Genomic DNA, 26219 nt, shown 5'->3' with positions numbered 1-26219 from the left:
TATTATCCCCCAACACCCCCAAAAGAAAAGAAAACAAAGGAAAAATGAAAACACAAAAGAAAAGAATGGACTGGATTTTTTTTAGAGATTACATAAACCAACATATTTATAGCATATCTAAAAACATAATTCTTAAGTTTTCAATCTGTTCTAAATGTTAAATTTCAATATATCTAATATTACTCCTAATTAATCATGTATCCATTAAAGATCTCACATCTCTCGAACATTCAATTTGAATTCAATATTGAGTCAATTCTCTAAAGTAAAATAAAACATCAATACAACTCCATTTATAGATATATAAAAAGAGTGAATTTTTTTTGAGATTACATAAACCAACATATTTATAACATAGCCAAAAACATAAATCTTATGTTTTAAATCAATTCTAAATGTTAAATTTCAATATATCTAATATTACTCCTAATTAATTATATATCCATTAAAGATCTCATATCTCTTACATCATCCAATTTATATTCCATATTAAATCAATTCTCTAAAGTAAAATAAAACATCAATGTAATCGATATAACTCTATTCATAAACATATATTTAATAATAATAGAACTCCCTCTATGACATTAAGGAATATAACACCACCACCCTCTATCATACAAGATATTACTCATTGCCAAAAACAAGCCCTGAAACAGCAGCCAATGGACTCCAGTACCTTTCACCTCCCAAGTATTACATCAGAACAAAGTCTCTAATTTACTAGTCCATTGCTCCATTCCAAATAATTCTTTCTAAATTACTCCTCCTATTAAAAAACAAAATTTCGCCAAATCTAATTATGGCCATGGTCTGAGAGTTCAATGTATTTTTCAATTTCAATTAGACCTCTTACATTTTAAATAATTTCTAATGTTAAATTCCAATACATCTAACAATAATCCTAATTAATCATATATCCATTAAAAATCTCACATCTCTTCAACATCCAATTTGAATTCAATATTGAATCAATTCCTTAAAGTAAAATAAAATATCCATGCAACTCCATTCATAGTAGTCCCATCCCCTCATCATTGGTGCTAAGGAAAAAAGCAGCCCCTCCCCCCTCTATATGGGATGTGGCTCTTGCCACAAACGAGCCTATGAATAGCAGCCGATAGACTCCAATACCCTTCACCTCCCAGGTATTACATCAAAACATAGCCTCTAATTTACTAGTCCATTGTCTCATTGCAAATAATTCCTTCACATTTACTCCACTTATTAGAAAGTAAAGTTTCCATAAAATCTGATGCCTGTTTGTAATCCATAAAAAATGTATTTTTGCCATCCGGTAATATAATCTTCAGCGTTGCTGGATAACGTAACATAAACTTGTATCCCTTTTCCCAAAGACTTCTCTTGACTTCATTAAACTGTCTCCTCTTTGCCAACAACTGTGCCGTAATATCCGGGTAAAAGAAAACCTTTGATCCATGATATTCAAATGGATTTTTCTTTATTCTTACTTTTTTTGCTGCTAAGCCTAGAATCTTTTCCTTGTCTCGATATTTTGAACATTTAATTATCATAGAGCGAGGTTTCTCATTTGATTGCGGTCGTGGTCTGATGGCTCGATGTGCTTTTTCAATTTCATTTGGACCTTCAAATGATTCACCCCCAGAACCTTATGTATCCATCCTTGAAGAAACTGAATCATGTCGTGTTTTTCTTCTCCTTCCTCCAAGCCAACAATTTTAATGTTGTTTCTCCTACTAAAATTTCCATCTTATCAATTTTATCAGAATTTATCTTCAATAATTTCTTCCTTAACTTCAAATTTTTCAGCTTCTCCTTTATAGGTTTATCCTTTTCGTAAGCCTTCATAATATTCTGATTTTTCACATTCTGTTGTTCTTGTACTTCCATTCCATTTGTTGATAACTGCTCATATTTTTCATTCATATCTTTAATCTTAGATTTTAAATAATCTTTTTCTTCCCACATTCTTTTGATATAATCCCACATTTCCCATACAATCTGTTTCAGTTCACCATCAAAGTCCTTTTTATCCTTTTTTATAGCCTTAGTTTTATACTTAACTTGTTCAACATCTTCAAAAATTGAAGCAACCTCTCCAAATCCTGTCTGTATTTGTTCTACAATGCTTGCTAATTTACCACTGAAATCAATCCTCTCACTTAAACTTGACACTTTGACCTCTCTTAAAGAATCTGTTTTCTTTGGCCTGGTGTCATCTTCACCATCTGAAGGGCTGATTACAGACGTTGCTGCTCCCGGCAACTCAACTCTCCGATGGGCCTCAAGTTGTTACTCGAGGTCTGGGACTTCTCTGTGTCAGAGGCCCCTTCTCATATCCTCAGGAACAACATCTTCATCAGCTCCAGCAACAACAATTCCTTTCTTCAAAGACATTTTAAAAGTAAATGGACTATTCTTATCTTCTTCCTTTGTATTTTAATCTCTATTTACGTTAGCTAAATAATAATTTTCTTCTGTTTTCCCGTGAGTTTTAGGATCCCACGCCCTACATCCACCGTGTCACACGACTCCCCCAGTTGAAGTTTACTTAAAAATGCATCTTATAAAAGTTGATTGGGCAAGATAAAGGGTCATGGTGTTATGACTAATACGTACGCAGGTGTTGAAGATTATTAACTGGCAGAAAACAACAAGCGAGGAAGTTATAATTAGTGGGTGTTAGTGCTGGGGCATAGCTGTTTGTAATCTTTATTAAAGATGATACAGAGAATGGGAGGGAAATAAGTTTTGAAGAGGGATAATTGATAGAATGTGAGAAGGGGAAAATGCGACAGATGTCACATTTAGTAGGTGGAAGAAAAAAACATTTGGATCGTGTAAAACAAATGAGTACTGATTCAACAAAATCAGGGTGCACAAGAAACACTATGTAAGCCTGTTGGTACAGTTTATATTGTGTATATATATATATATGATTTTGGGAGATAAAGTTTGGTGGGTTTTTTTAGTGCACGTCACAAACAAACATTTCAAAACAGATCTCATTTAAAATACTGGAGTTCTGTTCAAGCCTGACAGGGCGGCTCCTGGGGGCCTTTGCAAAAACTTTGGGGAATGTCCAAGAGACGACTAATGGATTGTTGTTTTGAAAAGCAGTAGATGTAAGAGATTGGAGGAGTAGTTTGAAGCCACAGACAGTCTGGAGTGCAGCTTGCTGTTCTAAGAGGGTCATGTGGTTTTGCAAGCAGAGAGAGTAAAACAGACCTTTTCTCTGTGTGTGAGAGAGAGAGATCAGTTCTGCAATTTTACAGTCAGCAGCAACAACTGGAACTAGAACTGGAACAGGATGAGCTGGCAAGCTTGTGGAAAAACCCCATTTGGAAGATTGGCTGTGAGTCAGCCTGGTCAAAGCCCTTGTTGTTGATACAAGAGGAGAGGACTGACTGTCTTAGGTTTCACTCAAAATAAGAGAAACAAAAAGGAATTCTGTGGTGACCTGAAAGAAAGAGGTTATCATCTGGAAAACCCTGATGGGGCAAGTTTCTTCAGCAAGGCACTGACAAGGCTGATTAAAAGGGACCAGTTTGTGTCTAGGAACAGCAAACCTCTCTCTGAAAACCACAAGAACCTTCCTGAGCGGTAACCATTTAGCTTTCAAGCACCAAAGCCTGGTAAAATTCATAAATGTTAAATTTATAAGAATTGCCTGCAACCAGTGAACTTGGAGGAATGCGAAGTGAGACTGGACTGTGAATCAAAGATCTTTTCTGAAGTTAAACACACATTATATACATGTGCGCTTAGAATCAGAAGGAGGTAAAGTTAAGTTAATAGTGATAAATTAAAGTGTGATTCTGTTTTCATGTTTAAAGATGATTCAAAGCAACTTTTGTTTAAGTAACCATTTGTCTTGGTGAATATCTATTTCTGCTGGGTTTTGGGGTCCTCTGGACTCGTAACAACAGCAATTAATAAGGAAGACATGGTAAGTTGTCCAGAGGGATGGTCACATTAGAATTGCATAAGGTTTCAGTGAGGCTATGTAAAAAAACAGAAATGCTGAAAGAATGCAGCATTTTTTTGTTTTTACTACAATCACAGCATCTGAATGTTTCACTTTAATGAGACAATGTACAAGTTTGATTTCTTTATTTAAGGAAGGGTGGCCAAGAAATTATTTTCATTTATTTATTTTATGTCCAAATCACATATCAAAAACATTTTGCGATGAAACATGAATGTCTGCAGATTCTGTGATTGTAGTAAAACCACAAAATTGCTGGAGGAACTTGGGCTCAGGCCCAAAATGTTGGTTTTTATCTTTACCTCCTATTGACGCTGCGAGACCTGCTGAGTTCCTCCAGCATTTTTGTGTTTTTTTTAGATTGCGCAAATGGTCATTTCCAGGTCAGCAATTGGCTGAGCACATTCTTGCACATCATTGATGTTTGTTCCTTGTCAATCCTGCTGTTAATAGCATCCTCTTGTTTTTCATAATTGTATTGGTTTTCTCAACTAAATGTTCCATACGTACATAACAATAAAATAAAGTATTAACAAATCTCTTATAGCAATACAAATAATACTTACATTTAAAAGAAAAAATACTATACTAAATATCTAATTCAATCCCCTCCCTTTGGTGGCTACTAACAAAAAAAGTCTATTACTAATAATTAAAAAAAAGCAAGGTAAATATTGGGTTCAAAAACTAGTTAATCTTACAAATTTTGTAAATAATTAAGAAAAGAACCCCATAAAGAAACAAAGTTAAGATTCATTTCAGTAGTGGGACGTCTAATTTTTTCCAAATGGCCCTTCAAGAGATAAAGGAGGCAAGGATAACTACATGAGATTGTGCTGCATTCAATGTCAAACCTGTTGGCCCACTTACTCCAAAGAGAGCAATAAAAGAATTTGGAGTTGAATGAATATTAAGAACTAAAGATAAGGTACAAAATACCCTTTCCCAAAAATTGGAAAGAGAAGAACACAACCAGAACATATGATACAATTAACCTTCTTCATTTATACATTTGTAACATTTAGAATTTAACCAATTGGTCTTTGAAATAGTTGGCCCAGTATTCTACCTCTAACACAAAGAGAGGATGAATGCACTCACTTCAAATTAGAACTCCATTTAGTTTCACAAAATGGCTGTTGAAAATCTTGTTCCCATAGTTTTTTAATTTTGTCCAGGGAACTATCCCTTCAATTTAATATAATTCATAAAGGCCAGGTATCACCCCTTTATAATTGAGTTGAAAATTATAAATCATCCCTACCATATTAGGTCTGGGTCTTTGTGGAGCTTCAAAATTAAAGAATTTATAAAGCTCCTACCCTGTAAATAGCAAAAAAAAAATGATGTCTAGGTATTTTAAATTTGGTGGATAATTGTTCAAAAGAAGTAAGATTTTGGTCAGTAAAAACATCTACAAGATTGGATACCTAAATTTAACCACTGATGATAACTGCTATCTGGAACTGAAGGTTTTTTAAAAAAAGGAATTATCTAAAATAGGACTAATTAATAAAAATCTATGGTACCCGGAATGTTTCCTAAATTGAAACTAGATCCTCAATGTATGTATATCTAACAACAAAATTATTAGTTCATTTGGATGGCAAAAAAAGTAAAGGTGCTCCAAGTATCGAAAGAAGAGAATATTTTTTGGTAGATTTAATTTCTAAATGAATCCAACTTGATGCACCTAAATTTTCCTTGTGATGAATCCAAAAAGTAATGTATCTAATATTAGCTGCCCAATAATCAAATTGAAAGTTAGGTAATGCCAAGCCCCCATTCTTTTAATATTTTGAAGGAAGACTTTCCTAAGACGGCAGCATTTATTTTTCCATATAAAAGAAGATGTGATAGAATCCAATTAAATCAAAAAAGAATTTGGAACAAAAAAGGTACAGCTTGAAAAATGTATTAAAATTTAGTTAATGACATCCTAAGTCACCCAGTTCATGTTTCCAATACTGAACGCAAGAATTAGCCTTTGGGAAAACTACAATCTGCCCAGTTCACTGATAGGAAATTATGGAGTACTGTGCAGGATTTGGGCATGAGATGGAGTATTAGTCTCTGCATTATTGCACTGATGTCAGGCACCCTGCATCTACCAGCCTCATTTTTCAATCCCTGCTATTTTTTTTTATAATTCATTAATGAAAGGGAAGGTTTGAGACAGGATGAGAAAATGGATTAATTATATAAGAAAAAGAAATGATAAAGAACAAGAAAAGTAACAAGAGATGGGTTTCAAGGAGTTTCAAATTTGCAGAGCACAATCACTTCCTGAAATGGTTAAATTCATGTCTGTGAAGTGCTTCATGAAATAGGTTTATGTTTGACTCTTAGTTCACTTCAAAAGGCAGTGGTTGGTCACCCTGACAGAAACTGATAAGTGGAATGAGCGAAACCAATCGTGGTACTGAAGTTGAAAAGACACGACTGGTGGCAAAGCTCACGGGAGAGAATTCACAAAATCGATCAGGCGTTGTGTTGTGAAGGAGTAAAACCTCAAAGGATATGTGAGTAGATCACAATGAGGAGTTAAAATTGAGAAAAGTTGGAGAAAGCTTTATCATTATTTTGAAGGTTTTTTTTGCACCATTGATGAGTTGATGGGTTGTATGTGATGCCATGTATGTTCTCTGACAATATATCTGAACTTTGAATTTTTTCAACTTTGAATGATTATAATTTTATCAGGAACAAAATATAAGAATTGAAACATTTTGTAAGAAGATTATGGAAAGGTTTCTTGGTGAGATTCCACGAGAAAGTGGGATGATCGATGAGGCAGCAATACATTTATTGGCTGTTATTGTGTTTCAAACATTTCTCACAGAAACCACGATAATTTGAAATAAAGACTGTGCCTTTTATTTCTTGGCATTTTATTTCTGTCACTCTCCTAAATGGGAAACCAGCATAAGAGAAATTGAGTGCAGAATGGTTCATTAGTGACAGTTTATCACTTTCGTTCACACTGAGTGTTTAGTTTGCCTGGTAATCAGTGTTAGGCTTTGCTTAATGAATCAAATTACAACTCCTGACTCATCTCTCTAGTTACAGCAAACATTATTTTATTTTTTGTGGTTGTAAGTGGCAATACTGGATTTCCTTTGTGCTACATTATGCATAAGCTCTACACCAGCTTTTACTCATTCACTGAAGCATAGGCCTTAAACTCCATATCCTCAGGATCAAGGTCCTCCTCTCACTTGGTCCTGCTGCATTGCACTGCCCTTCAATAAGAGAGGACAGTGGTGAGACCCTGAAAAACCAGGACCACCTCCCAGAATTTCAGTGTTCACCATTTGTTTAGCGTTGCGTGCGCCAAGATGCAGTCATTATTTGTGAGCAGTCCAGCTTGACATCTCATACAAAGTACAAGGAAGACACAGTAAGAAGTGGAGAGTTACTGAGAGAAGTCAAATAGTGCAGAGCAAAAGCAACACAAGTTTAATGAAAATTTAAAAGAGTGGAGTTAGTAATCTGAAAAGTGTTAAAGTGGAGCGGCGGGAGGGAAGAGTGGCCGTGGACCATGAAGGAAAAGATCTGTTAGGAGTAGCTCGTAGAACACAAGCTTCTTTGCCATTTGTGAGGAAAACTTGGACCACTTCCTGTAATTTTTGAGTCACACCTTGACGAAGATAGGCAATGTTGATGAAATTCACCACTGCTCTCACTGTGCCTACACAACTTTTGATCAACTGAGGAAAGAAGGTTTTTAAAGGTCAAGACATCAGACTTGGCACAAAGCGCAAGATCTACTAGACGATAATGATCTCTGCTCAAGCTGAGTGATTCTGAGATATGAGATACAACGGGGCATCTCAAGACACTGAAAAGATAATGTCAACATTGCCTCTTTAATACCTTCTGATCACTAGAAGGGTAAGTGAATCAATAGCCCTTTTCACACTGGCTAACCTGTAAATTGGCTGTTCAGTGAACAGGTTAAAGAAGCCGTTTTTGCCATTTACACTGGACTACTGTTAACCAGATCTCTGCATCCTGTCAGACTCACCACCAGGCATCCCCAGGGAGGGGAGTGCCTATCCTACACCGATGATGTCTAAGTGAAGCATGGTGAGATGGCAGACCTGCCCTCCCAGAATTCCATACAGCATAGAAACCCCTCCATGAGTGCTCTGTGCATATAACCCTTGTGTCTCGTGTAATTCTGGGAGGGGAAGTCTGCCATCGCTCAATGCATGTATTTCATTCCTGCTGCAACTTTCCCACAGTCTTTATAAATTGTATGCCTATGTGTTTTATTTCCACTACCACTTTCCCACAGTCCTTTATAAATTGTTTTATACTGTGCTGTGCTGTTCTTAAGGCTTAATTATGATATCATGATTAGGCATGATTAATTTTGTTTAAATAAAAGATCATAATACATAGATCAGAATTTCCTGCACTCATGCAAAAATAGCATCAATGTGTCACTACTTTGTCCTTGGATAGTCCTTTCGCACTGGGCTAATCGGCATGCAGGTGTCAGATGACCCCGGGATGATGCAATCTACCTAGGTGGTGCATCCCCAGGGTGATTTGATGCCTATGTGCCTATTCAGGAGTGTTCACCCGAGACCCTTAACTGGTATATTGGCTAAGGTGCCAGTGTGAAAGGGACTAATGGCACTGAGAATCACTGGACTCAGTTAGCTCCCTTGAGCAGACTGCATCGTTTCCATGGTGATCATCAGATTTCTGAAATGAACACTTCCATTCCAGGATGGACAAATGAAGAGATTAAATATGCTCTTGAAGTCTCCTTGAAGAAGTGCAACATCTCCACTGGCTCTCAACTGCTGAAGTGGTGAGGATACATCCAATGTGGTATTGAGAAGCTCAAGTCCATGCATGAAGAGCTAACAGATGTCCTGTGTAAATCGTGGAAAGAACGTAGCACCTCACAAGCCATCCACCCCACCTCCCTGTCAGACATATTGTGCCCTGTCTGCAGGAGAGAGCGGTTCCCACAATGGCCTTCATAAAGCTGGGCGAGACCCAATTATTCTTGATCTCAAGGAGCTGCTTAAGAGGAAGAAAGCATGGGCTTTCCTTGTGAATGGAGACCATTATGTATCATGCGAATATCTCATTCATCTTTGGAAAGTTTAAATTAGTTTGTTCTGAGAAGTGAAGAACTGAAGATGCTGAATTCTTAAGTGAACAAAGAGAAGTTGGAGGGAGTCAGTAAGTCAGGCAGCATCAATAGAGAGAATTGACCAGTTTGGGTTGGAATCGTTTATCAAGATTCAAATACCGGTCCTGGGCAAAACTGTTTATTTTTGAACTTGTGGATCTATAGTGACACGCAGTTTGGCAGAAGAAATAAATGGGCACATTATTTTCTAAATGGGGAAAATATTGAAAATTCCCAGATGCAAAGGGACCTGGATAGCCTGAAGGTAAACTTGCATGTTGGTTCGGTGGTGAAGAAGCCAAATTCAATGCTGGCAGTCATTTCAAGAGGAATAGTACATATGATGTTGAGGCTTTATAAGGCATGGATGAGACCTCACTTGGAGTATTGTGAGCAATTTTGGGCTCCTTATTTAAGAAGGAATGTGCTGACATTGGAGAGGGTTCATAGGAGGTTCACAAGGATAATTTCGGGAATGAAAAGGTTATCATAAAAGGCGTGTTTGACAGCTCTTGGCCTATATTCATTGAAATTGGGGAGAATGAGGGAGGAATCTCATTAAAAGGCAAGAACAGAGTAGATGTTGATTCCCATGGTGGGAGAGTCCAGGACAAGAGGGCACAACTTCAAGATTGAAAGGTGTCTGCTTAGAACAGAGGTACGGAGGAATTTCTTCAGCCAGAGGGTGGTAAATCTATGAAATTTGTTGCCACATGCGGATGTGGAGGTCAGATCATTAGGTGTATTTAAGACAGAAATTGATAGGATCACTGGGGAGAAGGGTGGGCATTGGAGCTGAGTGGAAAAATGGATTAGCTCTTAATTAAATGGCATGGCAGCTTCGATGGGCTGAATAGCCTATTTTTGCTCCTCTGTGTTATGATCTTAACTAATCAAAGTTAAGCTTTTTGTGTAATGGAATTAATCCTGTACCATATTTTAATCGCTACATTAGCAGTCTTTTATGGATCTGATTTGTCCTGCTAGATTTGTGAAGTCCTAGCTAATTCACTAATAAACAATCATGTAAGAAATTAACAATTAGCACTTATACGAGGTGGACCTTGTCTAATTGCTGCATTAATGTTTTCTGATCACATATCATAAAGTTTCTGACAGTGGCTATACAGTAGCTTTCAGTGTGTCAGATGACTGTTGGTTTCACTCCAGAGACTTGAATAGAGGTTTACACCTCAGAACAATACTGCCTTAGAAGATGTATCTTTCTTTGAAATGTAAACCCTCTGTTGTCCTCTCTGATGGATGTATAAGATCCCACGGGAATATTTTGAAGAGCAGGGGCTTCTTCCCAATGTCCTGCTCAACATTAATTTCACACAAAATTACAAATCAAGTCCACATCCCATTCTTTCCAAATAAAACTTTGATGAGGTTGCAATTACTTCAAACAAAAAAAGCAGCTTTTTGATTTGGCCATTATCACATTGGGGAAAACATTTTTAATGTACCAATTGGCTGCCATGCTTCCAAGTATAACATGACTCTTCGGCCCTCGATATTGTGTCAAACCATATATTTCTTAAAAGAAAGTACTACACCTTCCCTATCTCATAAGCCTCTATTTTTCTTTTATCCATGTGCCTGTCTAAGTGTCTCTTAAAGGCCCTTAACATTTTAACCTCCTCCACCATCCCATCCAGGCACTCACGACTCTCTGTGTATGTTAAAAAAAAATTACCCTCGACGTCTCCCCGAAACTTCCCTCCCTTCACTTTGTACATATGTCCTCGGGTATTTGTTATTCCTGCCCTGGGGAAAAGGCACTGGTTGTCCATCCTGCCCTGGGGAAAAGGCACTGGTTGTCCATCCTGCCCTGGGGAAAAGGCACTGGTTGTCCATCCTATCTATGCCTCTAATAATCTTGTAGACCTTTATTAAATCTCTTCTCACCTTTTTTCACTGCAAAGAGAAAAGTCCCAGCCTCAGAAGACTTATTTTCCAATCCAGGCAACATCCTGGTAAATCTATCAACCTTGAGGGATATATGGATTTGGACCCCATGTTCCCTCTGTTCATCCATAATCTTAATTAACTGATCATTAACCTTGTACTCAACCTTCTGGTTTGTCCTTCCAAAATGCATCACCTCATACTTACCTGGATTGAACTCCATCTGCCACTTTTAACCCAACTTTGCATCCTGTTTATGTGTAAAAATCTAACTGAACCTTAAATTTGTTTAATGAAGTAGTCTCATCTGTGTCTGCCTGATGGAACCCCTTTGTTCTAAACGTCTCGCTATTTCATCCTTAATGACTGCTTCATGGATTCTCCTGACTACAGATTATCAGCTAACTGGCCGATAGTTACCCATCCTCTGCTGCATCCTTTCTTAAAAAGTGGCATGACATTTGCTCTCTTCCAATCTGCTGGGACCTGCCAAAATCCAGAGAATTTTGGTAAATGACTACCAACACATCAACTATAACTCCTGCCATTTCCTTCAGTACCCTGGGATGCATCCCATCAGGACCAAGGGATTTGTCCACTTTCAGTCCCATTAGTTTGCTCATCACTATCTCTTTTGTAACAATTATCTTATCGAGACCCTTACCTCCCTTGGCACCCTATCACCTCTCTTGGGCATGCTGGATGTGTCTTCCACAGTGTAGACTGACACAAAATATCTGTACAGTGCCTCGGCCATTTCCTCATTACTCAATATCAATCTCCCTTTCTCATCTTCCAAGGGACCTATATTGACTCTAGACACCCTCTTTTGTTTTACATATTTATAAAATTTTTGCTGTCTGTATTTTTTTATTTTGTGCTAATTTTCCTTCATAATTCTTCTTCCCTTTCCTTATTTCCCATTTAGTTGTCCTCTATTGCCTTTTAAAGTTTCCCAATCCTTCAATTTCCCACTACTCTTGGCTACTCTGTATACATGAGCTTTTAACTTTATACTTTCCTTAGTTAATCAAAACAGGCTCTTCCCTCTCTACTGCCCTTATTTTTAATGGGATTATATTTTTGTTGAGCACTGTGAAAAATCTTTTTGAAAGTCTTCCACTGTTCCTCAATTCTTCTGCCAACTAGCATGTGCTCCCAGTCCACGCTGACCGATTCCTCCCTCATCCTGTTGTAGTCTCCCCTGTTCAAGCATAATACTCTAGTGTTACAACTAACTATATGAGAAATTCAATCATACAATGATTGCTTTTTCCAAGAGGGTCCATAACTACTAGATCATTAACTTTACCTATCTCATTGCACAATACTAGATCCAAAATAGCATTCTTCCTTCTGTTCCTTAACATGCTCCACGGATGCATTCTATGAAGTCATCCGCCAGATTCCCTCGACCAACTTGATTTTCCTAATCTACGTTGAAGTTAAAGTCACCCACGACAACTGCCGTTCTGTTCTTACATGCCTCAGTTATCTCTCGGTTAATTGCCTGTGCCACTGTGTTATTGTTATTTGGTGGGTGATAGACAACTCCCACCAGTGATTTAAGACTGTCCACCCATAATCTTACACACCACTCTTAAATCACCTCTCGTCCTTTGTCACTCCAAAGAGAAAAGCCCTTGCTCTTGTGAGTTTCTCTCTTTGCATGTGAAGTAAAAGTAATTGGCCTTGGACTGGAACAACATTTTTACATGTGCACCTACAGTAAACATTTGCTTGGGGTTAGATTTCCAGAGTAACGTACTTTCAGAAATAGAGAACAGATACAATTTCCACACTATCGTTTGCCCTTATATTTTGTCAAGACCATTTGGAAAATGGTAGTCATGCCCAGGTTTTGTATGTGGCACATTATTAGTTTTCTTGTTGTTCCACCCAACTGTTAACTGAATTAAAAAGATTTGTCCCATGAGAATGGAAACTTATATCAAAGTAGAAGAACAAAAATGTTTGAGAATAAATTCCATATACCATCTCAAAGACTAAAGCAAAGACCCCATCAAATAAGTGCTTTATCACTCTGGAATTGTGGGTGCACATGAATTCCTCCCAAGTTGGGGCTCAGCACTGTAAAACCCTAATTATCCTCTTTTTAGTTGCTCAGAAATCCTGGTTGTTCAGCATCTGAATCACTGGGATCCATTTTCAAAGCTCCCTTTAAATTATTGAGATCCCCATTTTCCAGGCTTCCTTTAAACTCATAGGAATTGGTACAATTGAATGGTCCACGAATAGGTTTTGCATTTACAAAGCAAGTATAAGGGTGTGTTAGATGGAGCATAAATGATTCCTTGCAAAATATTTTCTTTAGCTCTTTTTCTATGTGATAAGAATGATAGAATTCCTCTTCAGCTTGTCTGCTGCAGTTGCAAAGGCAGTATACAGTAACTTTCCGATTATCCAAAGACCACTTAACCAAAAATCTCAATTATTCAAAAAAAAACTTTTGGCGGCAGCATGATGTCGCAGGTTGAAAAAGATTTTCACCTGACGTGCTCATGTGAAGGTCTGACTGCCAGTTTGGTAACAACAGAGCACAGAACAAGCTGGAAATACAGATGATGAACGGCTGGAGGAAGTCGACGGGTCAGGCAGCATATAGGATACCCTCCACTGAACTTGGTCTTCAACATCCCAGTCTCATCAAGGAGAGCTGACTCCTGGGCAGGATTGACGACGCTGGTGGGGAGGTATCGGGGATCAGTGACAGCGACAGGAGTGGGGTCCTCGGGCACCCGGGTAGGAGCAGAGACCTTGGGCTCCCATGCAGGATTGGCGATAGCAGTGGGGAGGTGTCAGGGATTGACAACGGCAGTGGGGAGGTGTTGGGGATAGGCGATGGCAGTGGGGAGGTGTTGGGGATTGACAACGGCAGTGAGGAGGTGTTGGGGATAGTTGATGGCAGTGGGGAGGTGTTGGGGATAGGCGATGGCAGTGGGGAGGTGTCGGGGATAGGCGATGGCAGTGGGGAGGTGTTGGGGATAGGTGATGGCAGTGGGGAGGTGTCGGGGATAGGCGATGGCAGTGGGGAGGTGTCGGGGATAGGTGATGGCAGTGGGGAGGTGTCGGGATAGGCGATGGCAGTGGGGAGGTGTCGGGGATAGGCGATGGCAGTGGGGAGGTGTCGGGGATAGGTGATGGCAGTGGGGAGGTGTCGGGGATAGGCGATGGCAGTGGGGAGGTGTCGGGGATAGGCGATGGCAGTGGGGAGGTGTCGGGGATAGGCGATGGCAGTGGGGAGGTGTCGGGGATAGGCGATGGCAGTGGGGAGGTGTCGGGGATAGGCGATGGCAGTGGGGAGGTGTCGGGGATAGGCGATGGCAGTGGGGAGGTGTCGGGGATAGGCGATGTCGGGGATAGGTGATGGCAGTGGGGAGGTGTTGGGGATAGGTGATGGCAGTGGGGAGGTGTTGGGGATAGGTGATGGCAGTGGGGAGGTGTTGGGGATAGCCGATGGCAGTGGGGAGGTGTTGGGGATAGGCGATGGCAGTGGGGAGGTGTTGGGTATAGGCGATGGCAGTGGGGAGGTGTTGGGGATAGCCGATGGCAGTGGGGAGGTGTTGGGGATAGGCGATGGCAGTGGGGAGGTGTTGGGGATAGGTGATGGCAGTGGGGAGGTGTTGGGGATAGCCGATGGCAGTGTGGAGGTGTTGGGGATAGGCGATGGCAGTGGGGAGGTGTTGGGGATAGGCGATGGCAGTGGGGAGGTGTTGGGGATAGGTGATGGCAGTGGGGAGGTGTCGGGATAGGCGATGGCAGTGGGGAGGTGTCGGGGATAGGCGATGGCAGTGGGGAGGTGTCGGGGATAGGCGATGGCAGTGGGGAGGTGTCGGGGATAGGCGATGGCAGTGGGGAGGTGTCGGGGATAGGCGATGGCAGTGGGGAGGTGTCGGGGATAGGCGATGGCAGTGGGGAGGTGTCGGGGATAGGCGATGGCAGTGGGGAGGTGTCGGGGATAGGCGATGGCAGTGGGGAGGTGTCGGGGATAGGTGATGGCAGTGGGGAGGTGTCGGGGATAGGCGATGTCGGGGATAGGTGATGGCAGTGGGGAGGTGTTGGGGATAGGTGATGGCAGTGGGGAGGTGTTGGGGATAGGTGATGGCAGTGGGGAGGTGTTGGGGATAGCCGATGGCAGTGGGGAGGTGTTGGGGATAGGCGATGGCAGTGGGGAGGTGTTGGGTATAGGTGATGGCAGTGGGGAGGTGTTGGGGATAGCCGATGGCAGTGGGGAGGTGTTGGGGATAGGCGATGGCAGTGGGGAGGTGTTGGGGATAGGTGATGGCAGTGGGGAGGTGTTGGGGATAGCCGATGGCAGTGTGGAGGTGTTGGGGATAGGCGATGGCAGTGGGGAGGTGTTGGGGATAGGCGATGGCAGTGGGGAGGTGTTGGGGATAGGTGATGGCAGTGGGGAGGTGTTGGGGATAGCCGATGGCAGTGTGGAGGTGTTGGGGATAGGCAATGGCAGTGGGGATGTGTCAGGGATAGGTGATGGCAGTGGGGAGGTGTCGGGGATAGGTGATGGCAGTGGGGAGGTGTCGGGGATAGGTGATGGCAGTGGGGAGGTGTTGGGGATAGCCGATGGCAGTGGGGAGGTATTGGGGATAGGTGATGGCAGTGGGGAGGTGTTGGGGATAGGTGATGGCAGTGGTGAGGTGTTAGGGATAGGTGATGGCAGTGGGGAGGTGTTGGGGATAGGTGATGGCAGTGGGGAGGTGTTGGGGATAGGCGATGGCAGTGGGGAGGTGTTGGGGATAGGTGATGGCAGTGGGGAGGTGTTGGGGATAGGTGATGGCAGTGGGGAGGTGTTGGGGATAGGTGATGGCAGTGGGGAGGTGTTGGGGATAGGTGATTGCAGTGGGGAGGTGTTGGGGATAGGCGATGGCCGATGCAAGTATTCTGCTGATCCTGCTTAAAGCCATTTCTCAGTTAACAATAGACAATAGACAATAGGAGCTCGAGTAGGCCATTTGGCCCATCGGGCCAGCACCGCCATTTTAGATCATGGCTGATCATTGCCATCAGTAGCCCTTTCCAGCCTTATCCCCATAACCCTTAACTCCTTTGCCCACTAGAGTCTTATCTAACTCTCTTTTGAACATAGTCAGCGAATCTGCCTCTACCACCCTCTGTGGCAGAGCATTTCACAGATTCACACTTCTCTGGGTTAAAAAATGCTTTCTCATCTCCGTCCTAAAGGGCCTACCCTGTATTCTTAAACTATGCCCTCTAGTCCTTGTCTGCCCCATCATTGGGAACAAGTAATCCGACTTCACCTTGTCTATCCCCCTGATGATTTTATATACCTCAATCATGTCCCCCCTCATCTTTCTAAACATAAACATAACAATTACAGCACGGAAACAGGCCATTAGGCCCTTCTAGTCCGCACCTAACCAAACACCCCTTTCTAGTCCCACCTCCCTGCACAATGCCCATAACCCTCCATCTTCTTCTCATCCATATACCTGTCCAACCTTTTCTTAAATAATACAATTGACTCCCCCGCCACTATTTCTCCTGGAAGATCAACTCCAATGGATACAAGTCCAGTTTTTCTAGCCTTGCTGCATATGACAACCCCGCCATCCCTGGAACTAACCTTGTAAATCTGCGCTGCACACCCTCTATAGCTAGTATGTCCTTCCTCAAGTTTGGAGACCAGAACTGGACGCAATACTCCAGGTGGGGTCTCACCAGGGCCCTGTATAACTGCAGAAGGGCGTCTCTGTTCCTATACTCCAATCCCCTCTTTATGAAAGCCAACATTCCATTTGCCTTCTTCACAGCTTTCTAAACCTGCATGCTAGCCTTCAGTGACCGTTGAACAAGTACACCCAGATCCATTTGCACTTCCCCACTCCCTAGCTTGTCTCCATTTAAATAATACTCAGCTTTCCTATTACTTCCCCCAAAATGAATAACCTCACATTTGTTCACATTGAAATTCATCTTCCATTTAGCCGCCCACTCCTCCAGCCTGTCCAAGTCCCTCTGCATTTTCCTTACATCCTCCTCACACCCCACACCGCCACCCAGTTTAGTGTCATCTGCAAATTTGCTCATGTTATTTATAATCCCCTCATCCAAATCATGAACATAAATTACAAACAACTGAGGACCCAACACCGATCCCTGAGGCACTCCACTCATCACATCCTACCATTCTGAAAAAGACCCATTTACTCCAACCCTTTGTTTCCTATCTCTTAACCAATTTCCTATCCATGTCAGCACCTTACCTCCAATACCATGCTCCCTGATCTTCCCCACTAGACTCCCGTGCGGTACCTTATCAAAGGCCTTCTGGAAGTCCAAATACACCACATCCACTGGCTCTCCCGAGTCCACCCTCTTTGTCACATCCTCAAAAAATTCCAGAAGGTTAGTCAAGCATGACTTACCCTTAAGGAATCCATGCTGACTAGCCCTTATACTATTATTACTGACTAAGTGTTCTGCTATTTCTCCTTTTATGATGGACTCCAATATCTTCCCCACCACTGATGTCAGGCTAACCGGTCTATAATTTCCCGTTTTCTCCCTCCCTCCTTTCTTAAAAAGCGGCACCACATCAGCCACTCTCCAATCCTCAGGGACCTCCCCGGAATCTATGGAACTTTGGAAAATGGCGACCAGTGCCTCCACAATTTCCATAGCCACCTCTTTAAGCACCCTAGGATGCAGCCCATCAGGCCCTGGGGATTTATCAGCCCTTAGTCCCAACAATTTACTCATAACCTCCTGCTTCTGGATCCGGATATCCATTAGATCCCCTAGCTCCCCAGTAAAGTTCCCCAAGTCTCTTGGTACCGCATGACCACTACCCCCTAACTGACTATAACCTATATCCTCCTTGGTGAAGACAGTTGCAAAGTATTTGTTAAATTCCTCTGCCATCTCCTTGTTTCCGGTAATAATTTCACCCTTGCCCATTTTCAAAGGGCCAATTTTAGACCGAACCAATTTCTTCCTCTTCACATACTTAAAAAAGCTTTTGCTATCCTCCGCAATATTATCTGCTAATTTCCTCTCGTACTTCATTTTCCCGTCTCTTATGGCTTTCTTAGTTACCCTCTGATGTTCTTTGAAGGTTTCCCAATCCTCTAATTTCCCACTCCGCTTCGCTATCTTATAATTACTCCCTTTGGACTTGATAATGCACTTGATTTCCTTAGTTAGCCAGGGCTGCCATTTGCATCTCCTAGAGCCTTTCCTCCACTTTGGAATAAATTTGTTCTGAATCCTGTGAAAAATGTCCATAAAAATCTGCCATTTTTCCCCAGTTGTCCTCCCAGCTAGTGTATCTTCCCATTTTATTTTGGATAGCTCCTCCCTCATAGCTGCAAAATTCCCTTTATTTAACTGAAGTACAGATGCTTCCGACTTCCTTTCCATTTCCCTTTCTAATTGCAGCTTAAAAGTAACCATACCATGGTCACTATTCCCTAATGGCTCCCCTACATCAATGTCACTTATTAAGTCTGCGTCGCTGCACAGCACCCAGTCCAGAATCGACTTCCCCCTGGTAGGTTCCTCCACTAGCTGTTCCAAGAAAGTATCTCGTAGACATTCTATAGACTCGCTCTCTTGTGTTCCTGCCCCCGTCTGATTATCCCAGTCCACCTTCATGTTGAAGTCCCCCATAACTACCGTATTGCTACCACTTTGACATGCCACTCTTAATTCCTGATTTATACTACTACCGATATCTGAGCTACTTTTCGGAGGCCTGTAAATGACCCCCATTATATTCCTCTTGCCCTTGCAATTTCTTAATTCAATCCAAACAGACTCTACCTCACCTGTTTCAATGTCCTTCCTTTCAAACGCCTGAATCTCATTTCTTACCAACAGAGCTACCCCACCTCCTCTTCTTAACTTTCTGTCCTTTCTAAAGGACGTGTACCCTGGAACATTTATTTCCCAATCCTGCCCTTCCCGCAGCCATGTCTCCGTTATTCCGACAATGTCATAACCTCCCATTGCCATTTGCGCCTCAAGCTCATCCATTTTATTCCTTACACTCCTTGCATTCATACACAATACCTTGATGCCATACCTCCTTTCTCCCTCCACCTTGGTTCTTGGTGCATTCGTTCTTATTCTCCTATCACTTTTAGCTCCCTTATTCCTTATTGTTTCACCGTCTATCGGAACCACCCCTATATTCTCTCTCCTATCTACTTCTCTATCAGTCCTGTTCCCTTCCCCCTGCCAAATTAGTTTAAATCAGCTCCGACAGCTTTATTAAACCTAACTGCCAGTATATTGGCCCCCTTCGCATTCAGGTGTAAACCATTCCTCCTGTATAGGTCCCGTCTTCCCCAGAAGAGATCCCAATGGTCAATGAACCTGAATCCCTGCACTCTGCACCATTCCCTAGGCCACACGTTTAACCTCTTGATTTTATTATTCTTGCCCCCACCCTCGCACAGTACAGGAAGCAGCCCCGAGATTACAATCCTGGAGGTCCTGCTTCTCAACCTCCTTCCGAGCTCACGGTAGTCTCTCTTCAGGATCTCCTCCTTCAATCTATCTACGACATTTGTGCCCACGTGTATCAGGACCTCTGGCCGGTCTCCTTCCCCCCCCACGTTCCCTGGCTCCTGGGAGGCAACACACCATACGAGAACACTTGTCAGGTTCGGAGAGTCTTCTGTCCATTCCCCTAACGATGGAGTCCCCAATGACCACCTTGTTCCCCTTCTTCTCCTTCCGTACCACTGTCTCCTTTGGCGCTACCTCTGGCAGGTTATCTTCCCCTACTTCATCCAATACTGTTTATTCGTTGCTAAGATCTGTAGCCACTGGGGTGCTCTCCACAGAGCTAGCAACTTTTGCCCCATTCCTGACAGTAGTCCACTTTCCTGACCCCCCCAATCCAGGGGTAAGCACTTCCCTGAGTGTTGAATCAATAAATTCCTCGCTCTCTCTGATTAGCCTCAGATCATCTAGCTGCAGCTCCATTTCTTTAATTTTATCCGCAAAATGCAGTTAACTGATACACGTCTACTCCCAAGCGTTTTGGATAATCGGAAACATACTGTATTTCCTTGAAAGGTCAGATTATAATTGTAAAGTATATCCTCTGTGATAAGTTTGAATGAGCTCGTGTAGCAAACTATCAAGCGGTATAATTGGATTAGATATCTTCTAAATTTAATCCCACACCTCTGTGGATGTAGCAAGACCCATAACATACTAATTGTCTTTGAGTCCCCTAAGACGAGAATGAAAACGATTATTTTCTAGGGTAGAGAGATCTTGCAGTTTAATCCCATTGTCAAAAGGTGGTTATAATGTTCTCCAATAGGATATTGGGATTGCTGTCACACCTACTAGCCAAGTGTTCAAACAGTATTTGCTTTATTACATTGCAGGCATGAAACACAAGAAGGAGTTTCAAGAGCTGATTACTGACGTGAGAAGCAGATGGAAATCCAATGGGAAGAAAGTACGGAGCGAGCACAATCCAGAAACTGAAGAACAATGTTTAACTATCAAAGGTAAAAGGAATAGGATTTTCTCCATCAAAACGTCATGGCAGCATGGTTGGCGTAGTGGTTAGTGCCACACGTTTGCAGTGCCAGCGATCGGGTCTTGAGTTTGAATCCCATGCTGTCTAAGGATTTTTTACGTTTTTCCCATGCCTGCATGGGTTTTCCACAGGAGCTCTGGTTTTGTTCCAGTGATCGAAATGTACCGGGGGTGTAGTTTAATGGGGTGTAAATTGGGCGCCACGGACTCGTGGGCCGAAATGACCTGTTACCGTGCTGTATGTCTTAAATTTAAAATTAAATCTAATCTTGAAAACTTGGGTCAATGTGTGTGTTTCTTTCACAAGTCAAATGGAATCAGAATTACAATGAACTAATATTCCCAGTGGTATGGTGGTTTAACGTCAGCTGGTCAGCTGGTTTTACTGTTTACATATATGTTTTGATCTTTTAAAATTTTTAGTTGCTCCAAAGATGAATATAGAAGTTTAATCTTTTAATATTGAGAACTTGTTTCATGCATGAAGTTGTACAATACGGTCACTTTTGGAGATACTCAATGTACCTGGATTAAGCCTCCTCCTTAAATAATAATTAGTCCTTGATGGAAAAAAGTTGCTCAGAGGAACTCAATGCAAGATACAAAGGCAAAACATGCAGGCTGTCCCTCTGCTTCTGATGGCACGGTCCCATGCTGAGCCAGGAGCAAGTTGACTGTAGAGGAAATTGGGGTGACTGGGAAAGCAGGTGTTGAAGTGCTGAGAGAGTGGCAGTCTTTTCCCTTCTGCTGTGGCCCTTAATTTCTCAGCCTCTCACTTTCTGAAAACAATCAAAGGTTGACACCCAACCAAAGCACAAGCATGTATCAAAAGGAATGAATCAATGTCAGTATACTTGTGTTTTTGGGCCAATAATTACAACTTTACAATGCTTCATCAGTTAGCTGCCACTTCGTTTAAGGGCATGAAACTGGGTGTTTTAGAATTGCACTGGTTAGTACCACAAATACATCAGTCCAACAGAATAAAGAATATTGCATGATTTGAATTGAAGTAATTGGTCCAAGCCCAGACTTAGCAGGACATTCTGGGCAATAAATGTAGCAGCCTGGGACCCACCTAACCTTCAAGCTCCAAGTATCTCAGAAAGAGGATTGAGGTATAATATCACCATTGAATGTGCAGGACATGGCACTCATCTTTAGCACAGGGCAGGTACTTCTTATTTACTTCCCAGGTCTCATCTGCTCAGTTACTGGATCTCGAATATTGAGGTTATTTAAATGATAACAAAATAGAAAGGTGTTATTTGCAAAGCTGTAATCCTTGCTAATGTGAACACACTTTGAAAACTTAATTATTTTGATTTATGTGGTTGGTAGGACATTATAAACCATTGTCAAGTCACCTTTATTTATTGTTTATACTATGCTGGCACGTTAAAGATGAGATAGTGTTTCTCCAGGACCACGGAGCATATTTACATAAATAGAAGTTAAACACATTGTATACATCTTAATATTTTAATATTTCAATTAAAGTCCATGGTACACTATCCACATATGTTCTGGGAATTCAGGAGCCTGATGGGTTGGGGGGGAAAAAAACTGGATGTAAGAGCCCAATTGCTATGGTACCTATCAGATGGTAGAAGAGAGAACAGTTTACATGAGGGGTATATGGAGTTTTTCATGATGTTTATTGCCTTTCACCTGCATCGAGTGTTGTAAATATCTTTCATGGTAGGAAGAGAGATCTTTTCTGGGAAGGTTGACTGCAAATCAAAGTGCAACGTCTCCCTCTGTATCAAGGGATTAATTGACTGTTAGCAGAATCCTGTCCTTAGACATATAATTGAACTTTTTCAATGCTATATCAACTGCATGGAGCTTTCTGAGGAGGTGTGAATGCATATTTTTCCTAAAATTTCTTCATTGAGCGATTTAAAAAAAATACTCTATGGATACACCTACAGTCACTGCTGGTTTCGAAAACTGTCTATTCCCAGACATTGGATTCTCATTCATTGACTGAATCCAATTCTTATAGGTCACCAAATTCAGGGTCAGGAGACCAAAGCAAAAAAAAAGCATACTACTGGAGAAACTCAGATAGCATCTGTGGAGGCAAATGGGTAGTTGACGTTTCAGGTGTAGACCCTGCATTGGTCTTCAAAAGACTGAAATCATTTGCTTAGGGACACAAGGTTCAAGCTCAAAACTTATTCATGAAATATAACATCCACCTATCCAAATTTCTCAATAGGTTTTTAATCTGTGCAATAGGGTACCTATGTTTAAACCATGCATGGATCCTCTTCATGTCACGCATCTTCTGGAGATATCAGCATCATTTCAAAATCTGGAAACTCCACTTTAGACACTTCACTGCAGGAACTGCACTTTATCAAGCGTAAAGACCACCTCTTGAAGCCAGTTGAAGGGGGCAAGCAATTGGCAAGCTGTGACCAAGTTGTGACAGGTGTCCCTGGGGTCCTACTTTGGCAGGTGCTGATGAAGAATCATTGTAGAATTGCTCCAGTGTATTTGTAAGCACTTGAAACTACAGACACAAGTACACTAGTGCAAGCGGTATTCAAGTCCCAGGCTGGGCGTTTTGACTTGGGCCGTGTGGTATCCCTTGATTGTTTCTGCAGTTGTAAAATATTCAATTTTCCTGGTTCTTTGCAGATGTTAGAGATTTTGTGAGGTTGCATGACTGGTGTCTTACTATCTGGCTGAGTTTCTGGGCTATTGTATCTTGGGATGCTATTCTTATAATGGGATAACGGTGATATTGAGTAGAAAAATAAATGTAGCCTTATGGCACCATTAACAGCATAAAAATAATATAGTTGTTGAATAATATTTGTTCTCCTGAGCATGTGATTTGAGGTTCACCTATACTTGTTCATGACATTGTTTATATGAGTTAAATTATTGCTTAATTATTGTGCAGATTATAATTAGCAAATCTGACTTTTAGGAGTGGATTTGAAGGAAGAGAATGCAGAAGAGAAATGCCAGGATGAGCCACAGTTACCAGGGATAACAGGCTCTCTTGTGATATCTGATACTTTCAAACATGAGTCGCCTTCATTCAACATGGTTCTACCTTCATCCATGTCAGCATCCAGGTAACTCTTCTTTCACTTTGTCACTATTTTCCCCCTCCCCTCCTAACCTCACCCCAACACTTGCTGCCATGCAGATGTTTCCTTGGGGGTCAGGTATGGCTCAGTGTGCCGGAGTCACAGAGCGGTGATTTCAAGTCCAGCTCTGGAGTTTGAAGCACCGCATCCCAGCTGACAATTCAGTACAGTACTGGGTTGGTTTGAACTGCCAGAAGTCCTGTCCTTGAGATAAGAATTGTAAACAAGTGTACCCTCTAACTTATCAAATCGGTGGAAAAGATCCCACAATCTGAGTTTGAAAAAAGGGAGGTGAGTTATTGCGGACAAGATTTATCATTCAAATTAACCTCACAGAACAATGAGGCGATCTGTATTACACCTTACTGATGTGTGAAAGCTTCCTCGTTCATTGGAAGTGGTGATTTAATAGTATTACAAAAACTCTTGATTGACAACAAAGCTCTTTGAGATGTTGTAACCCATAAGAAACTGCAGAATATATTAACTTCTTTGGGTATACTGTTCAAGTGGTTGGAACCTACCTTCCCCTCCAATTTTATCCACGCACTATTGAACTGTAGGAACCTTCACAGCAGCATCTTATCCTATTTCAGCCAAGAGCAGTTGCCATTGAATATCCTTTGAAACTATCAAGGATAGTGAGGCATCCATTTGCTACTCCAACTGGCATCAGAAATGCTTGTCAACAGTCTTTCACAAGTTATGGCAAGTCACTGGAAATGCAGTTGTTTGTCTTGCATTCATTTCTCAAAGTTTTGCAGTGCTTCTCTTTGTAAGGGGACAAATATGACAACAGCCTGCCGTGGTTTAATCTCCAGTTTTCTTTGGAAGTCTCTCCATACGACTAAATGGAACTAGAGAAATATGTGAGGAGCCATAATCTGTGTTTCATGAATTGGTAATCATGTTGCAGCCCTTATTCAACCGGACCATTGAGCATGTTTAGAAGTCTGAGGAGATTTGGTATGTACTGATTCGGCACTGACTGGCGCATTACTGCCTGATTTGCAAACTCAAGTGTCCAGGAATGTAGACAGCTGCAGAAAATGATACACTAACTAAGTCCTTTACAGATACTGACCTTCTGTCCTTTGAAGACTTCAGTGTGAGGCGCTGTCTCAAGAAGGCAGTCATGATAATAAATTATATCAGGAAGGAAGGGCATCCACTTAGAACAGAGATGAGGAAGAATTTCTTTAGTCAGAGGGTGGTAAATCTGTTAGTTTCCAGTGCATTGAATCTTTTTGCTAAACTTCCCAATTGAACAGGCAGCTGATTCACAGGCCTGAACCTTTTGCAACTGCACATACATTACTTTGTAATGTAAACCAGCCTCTTATATCCTCCAGCACCATTCAGCATCTCGTCTCAGCTAACTTTCCATTTGGTGGACAGCACTGATACCCCATTAACTAAATGGGACTCATTAAGCAATCCTGTTGATTGCAGCTATCCATGTTACCTGTAAATTAGCAGCTGCAATGACAAAAGTCCAACACTGGTAAATGGAAGGTTCATCTCTAATAATCTGACATTATCACTTCATGTACACATGGGTGAGTAAAGGCACCAACATCAACAGAGACTTGGTTTCTCACAGCGAGTAACATTAATTCCCCCTCTGTCAGTTTTCCACCTTCCTAAGAGTACAACATCTTTGTAAGTTTTAAAACAGCATTGGAGAGAGAAAATCTTGCAGGACTTTCTGAGGTAATAGTTTTCCACCAGTATCTGAGGCAGGCTGCTTAACAATAAGGCTCATTATATTTCTTTTTTTTCCTCACCTTTGAACCCTGACTCAGTGTGTTGATTCTGAGTCTCAAGTAGTGAAGATTGCTTTTACATGGCTGGTCTCTTTAAGACTCAGCCATGTAAAAGCAATCTTCACTATGTCAAACTGCCATCAAAGATATTAACATGTTTAAACTGACTGTTGCCAAAATGAGAAATTCATTTTTTTGTTCACAAATACAAAATCCTATTTCCTTGGTGTAGGTGTTAATTCAGGAAGAAACAACTCATTGGTAAACTGCTGTAATTATTTGAAGTATTTGTAACTGACCTCAGGCTGCTAAATAATCCCTTGCAATCTGTCTATTTTAAGAAACATATTTCAAATTGTATTGTGTCCTCAACATTAATCTATCAAGACATCAAAATTGATGACAGTCTAAGTCAAGAGAGAGATGGGAATCAGATTTAGGTATAGAAATTGATCTATTTTGCTGGTATGACCTGTGTCAGGAAAGCATAAGCAATGCACTAAGGTATAGGCTGGTGCAATATAAATTTTTTGCATCAGCTGTACCTTACTCCGCAAAAATTAAATAATTTGAAATCTGAAATATCCAATTTATGTTTTCGATGCGGTCAAGATATAGGGACCTTTTTACATTCAACCTGGTCATGTATGAATTTATCATTGCAACTCCTTATAAGCCAGTGAGGGAAGGAAAGGAGAGAACCACAGTGTATCTCTGGGAATAGATGGAATGTAAGAGTATTGAAA

At 41.4% G+C, this 26219-nt stretch overlaps 1 protein-coding gene across 1 annotated transcript in view; it reads left to right on the top strand.

Moving 5' to 3' along the window:
* Positions 1 to 26219, top strand: part of rad18 (RAD18 E3 ubiquitin protein ligase) — a 237640-nt gene that overhangs the window by 164671 nt on the left and 46750 nt on the right. Inside the window, exons 10-11 of the mRNA XM_069937290.1 lie at positions 20441 to 20566; positions 23542 to 23692. Of these exons, the coding sequence (XP_069793391.1) occupies positions 20441 to 20566; positions 23542 to 23692 (277 nt within the window). The remainder of the gene's footprint in view (positions 1 to 20440; positions 20567 to 23541; positions 23693 to 26219) is intronic.

This window comes from Narcine bancroftii, chromosome 5, assembly GCF_036971445.1.
Source record: "Narcine bancroftii isolate sNarBan1 chromosome 5, sNarBan1.hap1, whole genome shotgun sequence".
Taxonomy (NCBI): Eukaryota; Metazoa; Chordata; class Chondrichthyes; order Torpediniformes; family Narcinidae; genus Narcine; species Narcine bancroftii.
Note: the sequence above shows the minus strand (reverse complement) of the source record. Positions and strands in the feature narration are given on the sequence as shown.